The sequence below is a fragment of the Vicugna pacos genome, chromosome 9 (assembly GCF_048564905.1).
Source record: "Vicugna pacos chromosome 9, VicPac4, whole genome shotgun sequence".
In the NCBI taxonomy this organism is placed as follows: Eukaryota; Metazoa; Chordata; class Mammalia; order Artiodactyla; family Camelidae; genus Vicugna; species Vicugna pacos.
Window position 1 is genome coordinate 33,430,671 of NC_132995.1, and position 12,612 is coordinate 33,443,282.

A 12,612-nucleotide genomic window follows, 5' to 3' on the forward strand; every position below is an offset into this window, starting at 1 on the left:
TTAAGAAAACCTGACTTACATCCTCCCTGTCCCCTTTCACCAATATTTACTAAGCACCTAGTGCATGTAAGCCTGGTCTCAGGTGGAAGGAATTTAAAGAATAATACTGGACCCTCACTTCTGGACCTTGTGCTATACTTTATCATGTGATCCGTTTTTCTCCTCCAGGCCTCATGCTCCATAAGCACCCTGGAGAGTGAGCAGAACCAAAGCTACCCTCTTTCACAGGTGGGAAAATTAAGGCCCAGGTCAGGGAAAGCCTCTAGCCAAACCCAGAACCCAGAACTCAAAGCAAGTCCCAGCACTTGGCACAGTGTTTACATATGGTTTGTGTCCAATATTTGTAGAATAAGTTATTTCCCAGAATGAGGGTCTTTTGTTCAATCTTGGCTAATAAACAAGGAGATGAGTTGTGTTGTTGTGTGTTATGCAGATGGAGCCTACCTTATATACTCGAGGCTGACTTTAATTTCTTTTAGGGGTAGTGGTGAATCATTACCCGTACACAGAGGTGAGGGACCATGGTGTCCATCTCTCCATCCTCAGGTATGGGCTCTGCTGACAGCAGGGCAGAAAATAGCATGAGGGGGAGCGGATGGGAAGTGGTAAGCAGGTCAGAGCCCTCTCCTCCTTGGGACCCTGTTGAGGAGGTACCCAGCCTCCCACCATTTCATGCAGGAAGGAGTACTTTCTTCCAAGCTGAGGGGCAGTCCCCCTGGATTGAACCTTGGGAAGCCATTGGTAGAGCCCCCTGGGGTTTCAGAGCCACATTCTTCAACCCTGAGTGTCCCTTCCAACCTGACAGCTCAGATAGAGATGGATTTGCTTAAGGCTGATAGCAGGAATGCTGGAGTCCCGGCCTGTGTGAGACTGGGGGCAGTCAGAGGGCTCCAGAGAGCATGCTGAGATGCCAGAGGGCATCAGGTGCCTGAGTTTTCTCCTAGCCCTGCTTCCTTGACACTGAATGACTGGGCAAGTCCCTCTGGGAATTTGACCCAGCAGACATCTGAGGCCTCAACAGGCCCCGTGTGGGTGCAGGAGGGACACAGAGCAGATGCCGTACCTGAGGAGGACAGAGGAGCTTCTAGTCCAGGGGGAGAGAGGCTGACCCAGCTGGCTCAAACCTGAAAGCAGAAAGTGAGAACGTGGGCACACCTAGACCACGTTCCTCAAGCCCAGGAATTTGATTAGGTCCTTACCCACCAGTTGCACATTGAATCCTGATTTCATAGATATAAAAATGTGTGACCAAGAATAAAGGAAATGCAGAGAAGATGTGTGAACACGCCTGATTTAGTATACACTTTCTAGGTTTTAAGTGCAAGGTAATGTATTAAATACTCTAGTCCCCCTGAGGTGGGTAATTTTAACTCACTTAACAGATGATGAAATGAACTCTGAGAGGTTAAGTGACTGGCCCACGGTCACACAGCTGGGGACTGGCAGTGCTAGAAATTGAAGTAAGCCTGCCTGACCCCTGAGCCTGTGGCCACCCCCCTACCACCTTCCTGCTATGAGAGACGCAAGCCAAGAGTGGGGAGGAAACCAGTGGGGACATTCAACCGGGGCTTAGAGAAGATTTTCCACCAGAAAGCTCTCGTGGAGTTGCTGGCAGTGGCAGACTCTGCAGATTGAAAATCCCAAGAGAAGGAAAGAAGCCCCGCCTCCACCCAGCCTGGGCCACAGTCTCCTGGCCTCCAAGTTCCCTCAGCCTCATGGAGCTCTTTGCTCTCATAGAGAGATCATATTAGAAATCCTCCCTGTGGCCACTGCCTTGGGGACAGCCCAGCCTCCATGGCCTCACCTCCAGGCTTTTCTAACCTGAATCTAATCCACTATTGGGCACTGACCTGAACCCTATCACCAGCCTCCTTGCTGTTGCAAACACCTCAGGCTTTTGTCTGCCTCCTAACTTTGTTCAAAGGCTTCTTGCCACCTGAAATTCTTTCTCCATCTCTTCCTACCCAAATCTCACTCTTTCTTCTAGGCTAGCCTCTCTCAAGTCCTCCCTTCTCCCCAGTTCTTCCCCAAGACTATGAGGACAGGAACTGTGGCTGCTTCGGGGGACTAACTCATAGCCTGTGGCCCACAGAAGACTCTTGGAAAAAACTGCACCTGTCAGTCCCTCTTGCCTCTCTAAGTGGACCTAGGACTCAGGAATGGGGCCTGTGGATTCCCAGAACCAAGGCACAGACCTGGACTAAATGAAACAAGTACTACAAGTGATAGTTGCGATTATTACAAAGTAACACAGGAAACACGTACCCTCGCCCTGGGCCGGGAGCTGACAATGGGGAGGATCAGGGATACAGTAAGTGTCCCGGCTGAAGGAGGGTGCATGAGGGTCAGGGAGGACTCTTGCAGGTATTATTCTGTGCTAAATATCAGCAACCTTGACCTTTGGGACCCTACCTTTTAATACATGAAAGCCTCAAAAGTCTCTCATCCGAAGTTCTAGCTTTAGCTTCAAGCCCTGCCGCACCAGCTCAGTGTCTGGCAAATAGCAGGTGCTCAGGAACACTGGTGGATGAACAAAGGCAGGGACGCAGACCCAAGGTGGGGATGGACACACAGTCACAGTGAAGAGAGAGACCCCACAGACCCCTTCCCACCCTCCCACCCCTCCTCTTGACCTCCTTTTCAGGGCCCTGAGGAGGACTGGGCATTCCTGCTGGAATCTTTGTAGATCTATGAAAATCAATAGCGGCCAAAGCTTTTCCTGGAGGCATGACCTTCAAGGAACAAAGAAAGTATCCGCTTGAGGATGGGAGCTTATCACAGGCGAGCCTGGCCCAGACGGGGAGGCCCTGGGCAAATTTCCAAGGCCTGAGCAGCCCTTGGTCCTGTCTGGGGCCTGCTCTGCTCTGGAGGAGAGACTGAGGTTGGGAGACTGGAGACAGCCTTGCCTAGGGAGGCCAAGGCTCTCTACAGAGCTGCCTCTGCACAGATGGGAAGACAGAGCACGGCGGCTCCTATCCCTCAAGGACTTAAGAGCTGCCCAGAGGGCTGGCCGCCCCCTCTGCCTGCTGGCGAAGACCTTTCCTGCTCCCCTGGCCAGCCCTGGTGCCAGCACCAGTCCCGGCCATTGTTCCTGGCTTCCTGGCCAGCAAAAAGCATGTTGGAGCCAGAGTCCCAGGCTCCAGTGGCTGGAGCTGGAGGCCTGTGAGGTTCAGAGGGCAGGGCAGTCCCACCCCACTGCCTATTCCCCACCTGGTCAACCCATCCTCCAATTCCAGGCCACTCTCATCACCAACTGTATGCCTTTGGGAAGCCCCTGGACTTCTCAAAGGTCAGCACAAAGCAGATCCTCAGGTCTGCCCTGCTCGTCTTATCAAGACGGTACGAGGCTCAAACCAGCTGGTGGATAGGAAAGGTCTTCTGTAGCAGGGATGGGGAGACACTGACATTCAGACCAGAGAGCTAGGCTGGCTCCCTCCTGCCTCTGACCTCCCAGTGCTCTGCTTTCCTGAGTGGCCACTACGTGCCAAACAGTCCACACAGGTCATTTCACTGGGCCCTCACCCTAAAGCCCAGTAAAGAACACTACAGTGCCCCCTTCACAGAGGAGGAAAATGAGGGAGATCCAACAACCCTCCCAAAGCTTTGCTGCTGATGAGTGGAGGGGGTAGGACTCCGGCCAGGCCCAGCAGCACTCTTAACCACAACAGCACGCCACTGCCACCACGGTTCACGAGTGCAGGCTCCACTCCCAGAGAGCAGGGTCCCCTCTCACTGCCCTGCTGCAGGGACCAAGCACAGAGCAAGCCACACAGAGGGGGTTTGACAAAGCCAACAGGATGATGGGCTCCCTGGGGAAGTTGTCTTTGGTGGTCCAGCCTGCCCTGACAATGACTTCTACGACCTGGGAAAATGCTCTGCTCACCCCCCACCCCCCACCCCAGTGCAGTGCCTCTTTCCCCAGAAAAGGCGAACTACTGCCTCCAAAATGTGAAGTTTATGCCAGCTTCTCCCTCTCACTTCTCTGGCTCTCATCCAGATGTAACCCCTCACCCCAAATTACCACCCTCTTCCCATCCTGTTAGTGGTTGGGACATAGGGAATGATTCCCCAGAGGCTAGAGAAGATAGCACTAGTTTGTACCCCTGGTCATAATGCCTGAAGTTCCCCCATGAGAACTCCACACTCTGAGAGAGGAGACTCGCATCAGATATAGGACACAGGGAGCTGTGGGGTTCCTGGGCAGGTGTGTGGGAGAGCTACCTGTGTGTGTGGCCAGGTGCAGTGGGCAGCTGCTAAAGCCAGTTTATGCTGTTTCTGTCACTTACAATCAAGAGAGACCAGACTGAGACAGGTGGGGAGTAGACTGCAGGCCAGGAGAGGGAGGGAGGGGAAATGGAAGCTCAGGTTGATCCTGTCACCTTCCCAGAATCAGAGTGACAGATCTCTAAGGACTCTCAGAGATCAAGACCTCTGCTTCAGACAGAATTGAGGCCCTGAGAGGAGCAGAGCCTGCCGGGGACCACATGTTATCAAAGGTCTAAGGCTTGAGCCTGAACACCCAGGCTCCTAGGCCAGGGCTCCATTCATTGCCCTGATTTGGGCTGAGGCTGGGGCCCAAGTGGGAGCCATAAGAGCCCCACTGATTTGTGAAGGGAGGCAGGGCTGGGGACAAAGGAAGAAAAAGTCACTGCAGGCTCCAGGCAGGGTTCCTCCTGCCCCGGGCTCACACAGACCATCATCCATTCAGGAGGGCACCCTGAAGCTACAAAACACCAAACATCTGCCAGTGTTTTCCAGGCATCTCTGCGAGGGGGGTGGGTTTTGCCTAAGGTCACTCAGCTAGGAAGGAAGGAAGCCTCACTTCAAGTCTGACACAGACACAAGGGGCCCAGGCATCCTCTGGCTGAGAGGTAGATGCCTGCAGGAAGGAAGCACACAGCTTCCCAAAGGAAGGGTCCTCCCATGGCCACACACAGAGGAGGAAAGGAACGTGACGTCCAGGTCACATCTGGGGTCCCCCTGGCCTTTCCACTAAGCCTTCTGCAGCCAGTTTTGAGCCCCTTCTGGCATGGGAAGCTCCTTGTCCTCCTTCCACCCTCACCTCCATCCCCACCTTCAGGGCACAGCATCCCTGTTGCCCACCCTCCACTGGCTCTCAGACGTCCAGGCCTGGAGCGGGGGTTGTTTCTCCCTTCCTCTCCTCGCCTCCAGTGTTGCCTTTGAGAAACAGGAGCCTGAACTGCAGTTGGCACACAGCCAGGCAGGGGTCGGGAGACAGGTGGGGGTGCAGGAAGGCAGAGATGACGGCGGCTGGGTCGGACATGTAGATGGATCACCGTGTGACAGGGCAAGTGGAACGAGGTGAGAGCGGGCAGTCCTCGGGGGCAGCACTTGTAGGCTGCCCAGGCAGGCCCTGGCTTTCCACCGGGGCTGAGCAAGTGCTCATGCTTCCCAGGCCCAGGCCCCAGCTTCTGACCACCCATGAGCTGCTGGTCCCTCATAGCCCAGCTCCCTTTACAGGGGCTGTGGTTAAATCCCAAGGAGGTCAAGAGGTTGCAGCTCGAGGGCCCTAAGTGTCCGGCAGTTGGTACTGGCAGCATTGTCACTTTCCCCACCAGGGCCTCCACATGTGACTCCACTTAACTCTCACAAGAACCAAGCAAGGCAAAGGTTTAACCTCCCCATTTATAGATGAGGCAACTGAGTCCCAAAGAGACTAAGTGATTTGCCCAAAGTCTCACAACCAGGATGTTCAAAACTCTGGATTCAGACTCAGCCTTATGTCCCAGTCCTAAGCCTGACACCCTGGCCTGTACACCTCTCTCTCTCTCCACATCCCAACATTCCCCTGTATAAGGATGACTGGAACAAGCAGTGTTTTGGTCTGTGAAGGTCAATGTCTTTACTTCTAAAGCATACATTGGACTCACTATATATTAACATCAAAAGGAGCTATCTAAAATGGAGTCATTCTTTTTAAAAATCCGAATTCCCACATTTTTACATAAGTCCAAAATGGCATGAAATTAAACTATACAATGTTATAAACAGTATAACAACTGCTTTTAGAAAGCAAAATGAAAGGAAAAAGTTAACATTTGGGACTGTTGTCAGCCTGGGTTCCATGTCTTTTGAGGCATTGTGACTAAAGCCAGCACCGAGGGGAAGGACCAGCCCTTTCTGCGGACACGTGGAGTGACCGGGTCAGACAGAGGAGGTGAATGTGGGCTTTTCAGACTTCCTAAGGTGAGAGTGGGCAACGCGGGTCTCCCTGCTCCTCTGGGCTCTTGGTATGTGCACTGATTAAAATCTTTCAAGACCCACAACCAGGGAAAGGGGCTGGAAGAGGGCAGGGGCAGAGCTGGGTTCAAAATAATCATTCTGATAGTGAAGGTCCTCTGGTGTTCCTGAGGAGAGCCCTGGCCAGCAAGCCATCTACCTACTGGTTTCCTTACAACCATCTTCCCCTGCCCATGCCCTATGCCCTGGACACCCTTGTCTCCATGAGCCCCCTGGGCAGCCAGAGACCAAGGGGGTCCCTAGGAGGACCCACGAGAGAACACTCTGGCCTCGGAAGTAGCTGGATGTTGTCTAGAGCATCTTGGCAGTGCAAGACCCCTGGAGTCCAGGCCAGCAGCCAGACTGATGAGCTGAGAGGGCACTGTGGGGTCAGAGGCCGTTCCTACAGCCCTTTCACCTCCCCCAACCCAGGTACCCAGGTACCCAGGTACCCAGGCTTGGTCTTGGACCTGAAGCCAGGCTAGGGTGAGCTGATTACGGCCATGCCTTGAGACTTTGGTTCACAATTCAAGGAGGAATGACACTTGTTCACATGGGAAGACCATGGGCTTGGCCCTGCTTCCTTCCAGGCACCAGGTGGTCTAACAATCCCCTTCTCTCACAGCAGCAGTTCTGACTGGCAGAGGGTGCATTCCCCACCGGAACTTGGAGCCGTGCTTCCAAAACGGTGGGTTTCGCTCTCAGCGTAAAAGCTGCCTTTCCTCCTTTCCCCAGGGATGACACTGTCCCTGGCTGAGTGTCTCATGGGAGAACTTCTCTACCTCCTCCCTTCTGGCTGGGCCAGCTGCTCTCCAAACAGACCCAACCACAGATGTGCAGCCTTGCTGTACATCTCGCTTGTCAGAAACCTAGAGAACCTGGCTGAAGCTGACAGAGTGACCTGTGGCTCTCGGTCTACCCTTCTGGTCCCAGGATATCACAAAGCTGGCCATCTCCCTCAGACTTGAAGGGAGAGCCCTATACCCAGCCCACCTCTGGAGCCCAGCCCTCTCCCATGCCCTCCCTACCATGGCCCTCCTCTTTCCTAGCCTATCTGATTTCTAATTAGGCTGAAAGGTGTGGGGAGGTTGGGCTAGCACCACCCCCTCCTTGGGGTGGAGAGAGGCCACGTGACTTCCAGCCGGGTTCCAAACCCTCAGAGACAAGGGAGGCTGACAGCTCTCAAGAAAGTGAATCCTGTAATGGGAAAGAGGTTTGTGGGGTCAGGACCAGCCACAGCACTCTGCTAGCCCCACTCCAGGCCTGGACCTGGAGTGCCAGGCACCCACACCCTCCACCTGCCCAGTGCCCTTTTGTCCTCACTCCCAGGGCCTCAGAACACCGAGCTGGGTGCAGGGAGGCCGGGCTGGGCCTGGTGGGGGCTGCGGCGTGGACTCAGGGCAGGCAGGCGGCTACCTGGTAGGCGCCCTCGGCCGCGGCGGCGGCGGCGCTGTGCTGCGCGCTGTGCTCCTGCAGCAGGGCCACGTCCAGAAAGCGCTCGCCGCACCACACACACTTGAACTGCTGCTCGCGGGCGTGCACGCCCTGGTGTTTGTTGAGATGCTCGCGCTGCTTGAAGGCCTTGTCGCAGTTGGGGCACTTATAGGGCTTCTCGCCCGTGTGCACCCGCCGGTGCCGCTGCAGGTCAGAGGCATACTTGAAGCGCTTCTCACAGTCCGGGCACTTAAGCGGCTTTTCGCGGGCCGGGTCGCATCGGTGCTGCACGAACTCGGAGGATGAGAAGAAGCGGCGCTCACACAGGGTGCAGCGCAGGGGCTTCTCTGCGGCCGAGCAGTGGGCCAGCTGGTGCTTCTGCAGGGCCGATGCCCGCTTGTAGGCCTTGTTGCACACCGGGCACTTGAAGGGCCGTTCGGCCGTGCCCGGCAGGCACTTGTGCCGCAGCAGCTCGGCCGACTGGTCAAAGCCCTTCTGGCACACGGGGCACTTGAAGAGGGTCTCAAGGGTGTGCACGTGCTGGTGGTAGAGCAGGTGGCTGGGCTGCCCGAAGCCCTTCTCACACAGGCCGCACTTGAAGGGCTCCTCCGTCTTGTGCGTGCGCCGGTGCCGCATCAGCGCGTACTGCTGCTTGAAGCCCATAGGGCACAGGTCGCACTTGAAGGGCCGCTCGGCGCTGTGCGTGCGCTCGTGCTGCCGCAGGTCCGACGGCCGCTTGAAGGCCTTCTGGCACTCGCCGCAGCGGAAGGGCCGCTCCCCGCTCGGCGTGCACGGGTGCTGCAGCAGCTCAGAAGACTCCTTGAAGTGCAGCTCGCACACATTGCAGCGGAACAGGTGGTGCTCGCCCGAATGCGCATACATGTGGCGCACCAGGTGAGAGCGGTGCTTGAAGGTCTTCTCGCAGACCGCGCACTTGTACGGCCGCTCCGAGCTGTGCGTGCGCTTGTGATGCACCAGGTGGGACGACTGGCTGAAGCTCTTGTCACACAGCGTGCACTTGTAGGGCTTCTCGCCTGTGTGGATCCGCTCGTGCCGCGAGAGCTCCGACAGGTGCTTGAAGGGCTTCTGGCAGATGGGGCAGCTGTAGGGCTTGTCGGCCTGTTCAGCAGGGGCGACGGCAGGCGGAGGGGGTGCTGGGGGCAGTGACGGGGCGGCAGTGGCCGCGGCCTCTGCCGCCTCGGCGGGCTTGTAGGTCTTCTCGCAGATGGAACATTTCACGAGGCCGCCAGTGCCGCTGTGTGCGCTGTGGTGCTGCGCCAGCGACGTGAGCAGCGAGAAGCCCATCTTGCAGACGCCACAGACAAAAGGCTTCTGTTCTGCCTGCACACACTGGTGCTCCAGCAGGTCGGTGGCCTGGTGGAAGATTTTGAGACACTGCGTGCACTGGAACGAGCGGTCGTGGCCCGCCAGGCACTGGTGCTCGTGCGGACTGGACAGGTGCGCCAGGTCGTGACCGCACACGCCACACTTGGGGCCCGGCTCTCCTGCTGCCTGCAACGGCGCGTGCTGCGGGGGCTGCAGGCCTGGGTCGGGCTGCAGGAGGATGCCATAGACCGCACAGCCCAGGGGGTTCTCAGCCGTGCCTGGGGGCAGTGTGTGCTCAGCCAGGGCCGGCGGTGGTTCCGCGTGGTGCTGCGGCTGCGGTGGCTGCGGCTGCTGCGGCTGTGTCTGTGGCGGCTGCTGCCAGCTTTCCGACATGCTTGGAAAGATGAAACAGGGTTTGGAGAGTAATGGCTTCAGTTTCCCGCTTAAGGTGACCCACAACAGAGAGAGAAGTTGCCCGGGATCAGGTACGAAAGAGGACCTCAGACAAGGCACAGAGGGACTGGTCAGGCGGCCCAAGTCATTAACCAAGACAGACTACAAGGCTCTGCCTACAGGACTGGAGTCTTCGAGGCAGGGTGCCAGCAATGACAGGGAGGCTCTGCCTTCCCTGAGGATTGGTTCTGTAGAAAAGAGAGAAATTGTGAGCTTGAAGTGGGGGCACACAGCTGTTCTCGGGGCCCTCTCCCTGATCTGCCTGCACTCGCCACATTGACATAAACCACATCAGGGAAGCGAGAGGCTCTGGGCTGGGAGATCTGCTCCCGTCACACACTACCAAAGAAGTCTGCTGGCAGCTCAGCTCCCTCAGCAAAGAGGATGATGGCTGTCTCCATGCCCACTCACCTTCAGTTCCCCATCCCTGGGCTGTCATCCCAGCCTCCCAGCTTACTGCCAACCCTCTTCAATTGGCTGTCTCACAGGTGATAGTCTGGGGTTATCTGCCCACAAAACAAAGAAGTCACGAGTTCTGCTCATGCTCCAAGGAAATAAGAAGGGGAAGACTGACCAGGGAAGGCCCTAGTATCCAAAACAAGAAGTTTAGTAACATAACTTTTTTTGCAGAAAACATCTTGCTTGGAAGCCCAATACATAAGATATTGGTTTTATCTAAAAGTAGAGAGGCTCTGGTTGAGGCCTCCCTGAGGCCTGCCAGCTCCTCGCCTGTTGCTGCCCTGAATCTCAATGCAGGACACAACTACTCATAAGAACAGACTGCTGGATCTAAGAGGCCAGACCTCTCAGATCTGAGGGCCCCATAGCAAATAGCTTCAGTCAGTCAATATTTAAAACAATTACATGGAACTGAGGACCATCTCAGAAAACTTCTCCTTTGAGGGGCTGGCCCACATTCCTCTCAACTCTTCCGCAGGCCCTCCACCCTGACCATGTGTCTGTTCTCTCTTCACACAACAGGTGGGAAGGCTTTGCAGGGACCTGAGCCAATGCCTGATAGGGGTTGGATGATAGGTCCACAGACTTATGCAGCCTTGATGTATACATCGAGAACTTCCCCAGTCTAGTCATCTTCCCGAGCACCAAAAAAAAAAAAAAAAAAAATCCTGAATCCCCTGAATCTGATGGTGTTAAGGCCTGCAGGAAAATGCAAGCAATTTCTAATTTGCCTCTGCAATGTGGAAGCAGCATGCTAATCACAGAGCATTCCTCCCCATCACCTTCCTGGAGACAATCTTGTCCCCTTACTCCAAGTCTGTAACATTCTGGGAAATCAGTGGAAGGTAAAGACCACCCAGCCCAGGCAAATCTCTAACTCACCACTTTGTGGCAGCATAAGGTAATGACAGCGAGAGGGAGAAACTTTTAGAATCAGATGCAACCCACTGTCAGGTTCCCAACTCCTCTGCCTCTAACTTTGAAAAGTTTCTGTTTTCTCCCGATGAAAAGAGAAGGAAGGGGATGCCTTCACAGGCCAGCCTGACCTCTAACTGTTCTGCAAAGAAACATAAGAGTCAAGCTAAAAGCTGTCATGCTCAGCATCTTTCTGGGAAGGGAAGAAGGAAAGGGCCGCTCCTCCGGGTGGAGGCAGCAGGTTGCATGAGTGAACAGGTACCAAAGCTTCTCCAGGAAAGAGAGAAGCAGGGCTACTCTGTGTGAGGTCCAGGTCAGGCTGGGCCAATCCAACTGTTTTTTCCAGCATGAATGGCAGCCAGACCCAGGATCCCCAGCCCTGGGCCCCCAGCTCTGCCGCCCACCCCGGCTCCTGTCCAGGAAGGTGCAGCCAGGAGGCCTCTCTGATCACTCAGCAAAGAGGATGAGAAACTAGGGTAATAAGGGAGGCAAGGGGAGGCCCCCACCTGCGCCCCACCCCAGCCCTTCCTCCTCCTTGAGAAACAGAATGAAAGCTGATCACCTCCCGGCCAGCACTGCCCGCAGACCCAGCTGGGCTGTCTCCTGTCAGCCCTCCTGGGAATGGCCAGGCTACTGCGGCCCGAGCGCCGGTCCCACGGGCGATTGGGCCAGAGGAAGGCCCCAGGGCTGCAGGCCGGGCCCGGGAAGCGGCTGCGCGTCGAGGTCGGCGTGGGCCGCCCAGGAGCTCAGGAGGCCGCCGGGTCGGGCTGGAGGGAGTGGGGGGGCGGCTGGACTGGCTGAGGAAAGGGTGCGGCGGGAGCGGGAGTGGCCCCCAGACGCGGCCCCGGGCTCTCCGCCGCTCACCTGCTCCAGGCCGCCCGCGGGGTCAAGCGCGGGGCGAGTGGCGACCGGCTGCTCTCTCAGCCGCCCCTTTATTCCGACTCCATCCGCGGCAGCGCGGCCTACGCGCGCTGCCAATCCCCGGCCTTGCGTAGCGGCGGCGGCCGGCCCGGGGGCGGGGGACGGGCTAGAGGCGGCCGGAACCGAGGAAGCGACGTGCGCGGCCGGGATAGCGGGGCCGGGGCGGAGGAGCGATGGGAGGGCGGGCGGACGGACCGATGGCCTTGCAGAGACCGGCGGACAGGCGGGCGGCGCGGGGGCCAGGGAGGCGGGGCCGGGGGAGGAGCGGCAGCCGGGGCGGCGGCGGCTGCGGGAGGAGCGGGCCGCGCGGAGCGAGGCCGCCCCCTGCTGGGGACCCCGCGGCCGGGCCGGGTCGGACAGCCGGGAGCGCGGGGCAGCTCTCCAGTCGCCCAGCGGACACGCCTCAGCTGACCCAGGAAGGGCGCTCCGCTTCCGACCACCCTGCTCGGTCTTAAGGGAGGGGGCTCTCAGGGCCCGGCCCCTGGTCTGACCCCTGAACCTGAGAGGAGGGGCCTCGTAGACCCTCTGATCTTCTGGAACTGAACCTCTTCTGACTTCTCAGCTCGCTCTTAGGGGAAGGGGTCCCTGGAGCTCGGACTTAGGGCTGCCTTGAGGAAGGGGTCCTGGGACCTCTGACCCCGTCCGTACCGCGAGGGCAAGGATCTCGTCTGGATCTAGAGCGGTGACCGCTGACCCAGGGACCATCTGTTGCTGGGAGGTCCTGAGTTGCTGCAGACAGGGCAGCAGACAGAGAGGTCAGGGCCCAAAGCGATCTGTGAAATGGGCACACGGAGGATGGGTGTTCCGGGAGACTCCAGGTAGCGGTCAAGGCGCAGCGAGGGTGCAAGCAGCGTGGTCTGGTTA

At 57.3% G+C, this 12,612-nt stretch overlaps 1 protein-coding gene across 2 annotated transcripts; it reads right to left on the minus strand.

The window, feature by feature from the left end:
• Positions 1-5,838: 5,838 nt before the first annotated feature.
• Positions 5,839-12,587, minus strand: ZNF319 (zinc finger protein 319). Of its 2 annotated transcripts, none has more exons than XM_072967463.1 (2): positions 11,692-12,587; positions 5,839-9,641 (listed from the first exon to the last, which is right to left on the minus strand). In XM_072967463.1, exon 2 carries the CDS (start codon positions 9,391-9,393, stop codon positions 7,636-7,638), a length of 1,758 nt encoding a protein of 585 aa, XP_072823564.1. In that variant the 5' UTR covers positions 9,394-9,641; positions 11,692-12,587; the 3' UTR covers positions 5,839-7,635. The 2 variants fall into 2 exon arrangements, with proteins under 2 accessions (XP_072823564.1, XP_072823565.1); XM_072967464.1 differs by having other exon boundaries at positions 11,390-12,587.
• Positions 12,588-12,612: the final 25 nt, after the last annotated feature.

Bases quoted from the DNA above. Each gene is read 5' to 3' on its own strand.
- ZNF319 (XM_072967463.1), bottom strand. From the start codon at position 9,393: ATGTCGGAAAGCTGGCAGCAGCCGCCACAGACACAGCCGCAGCAGCCG.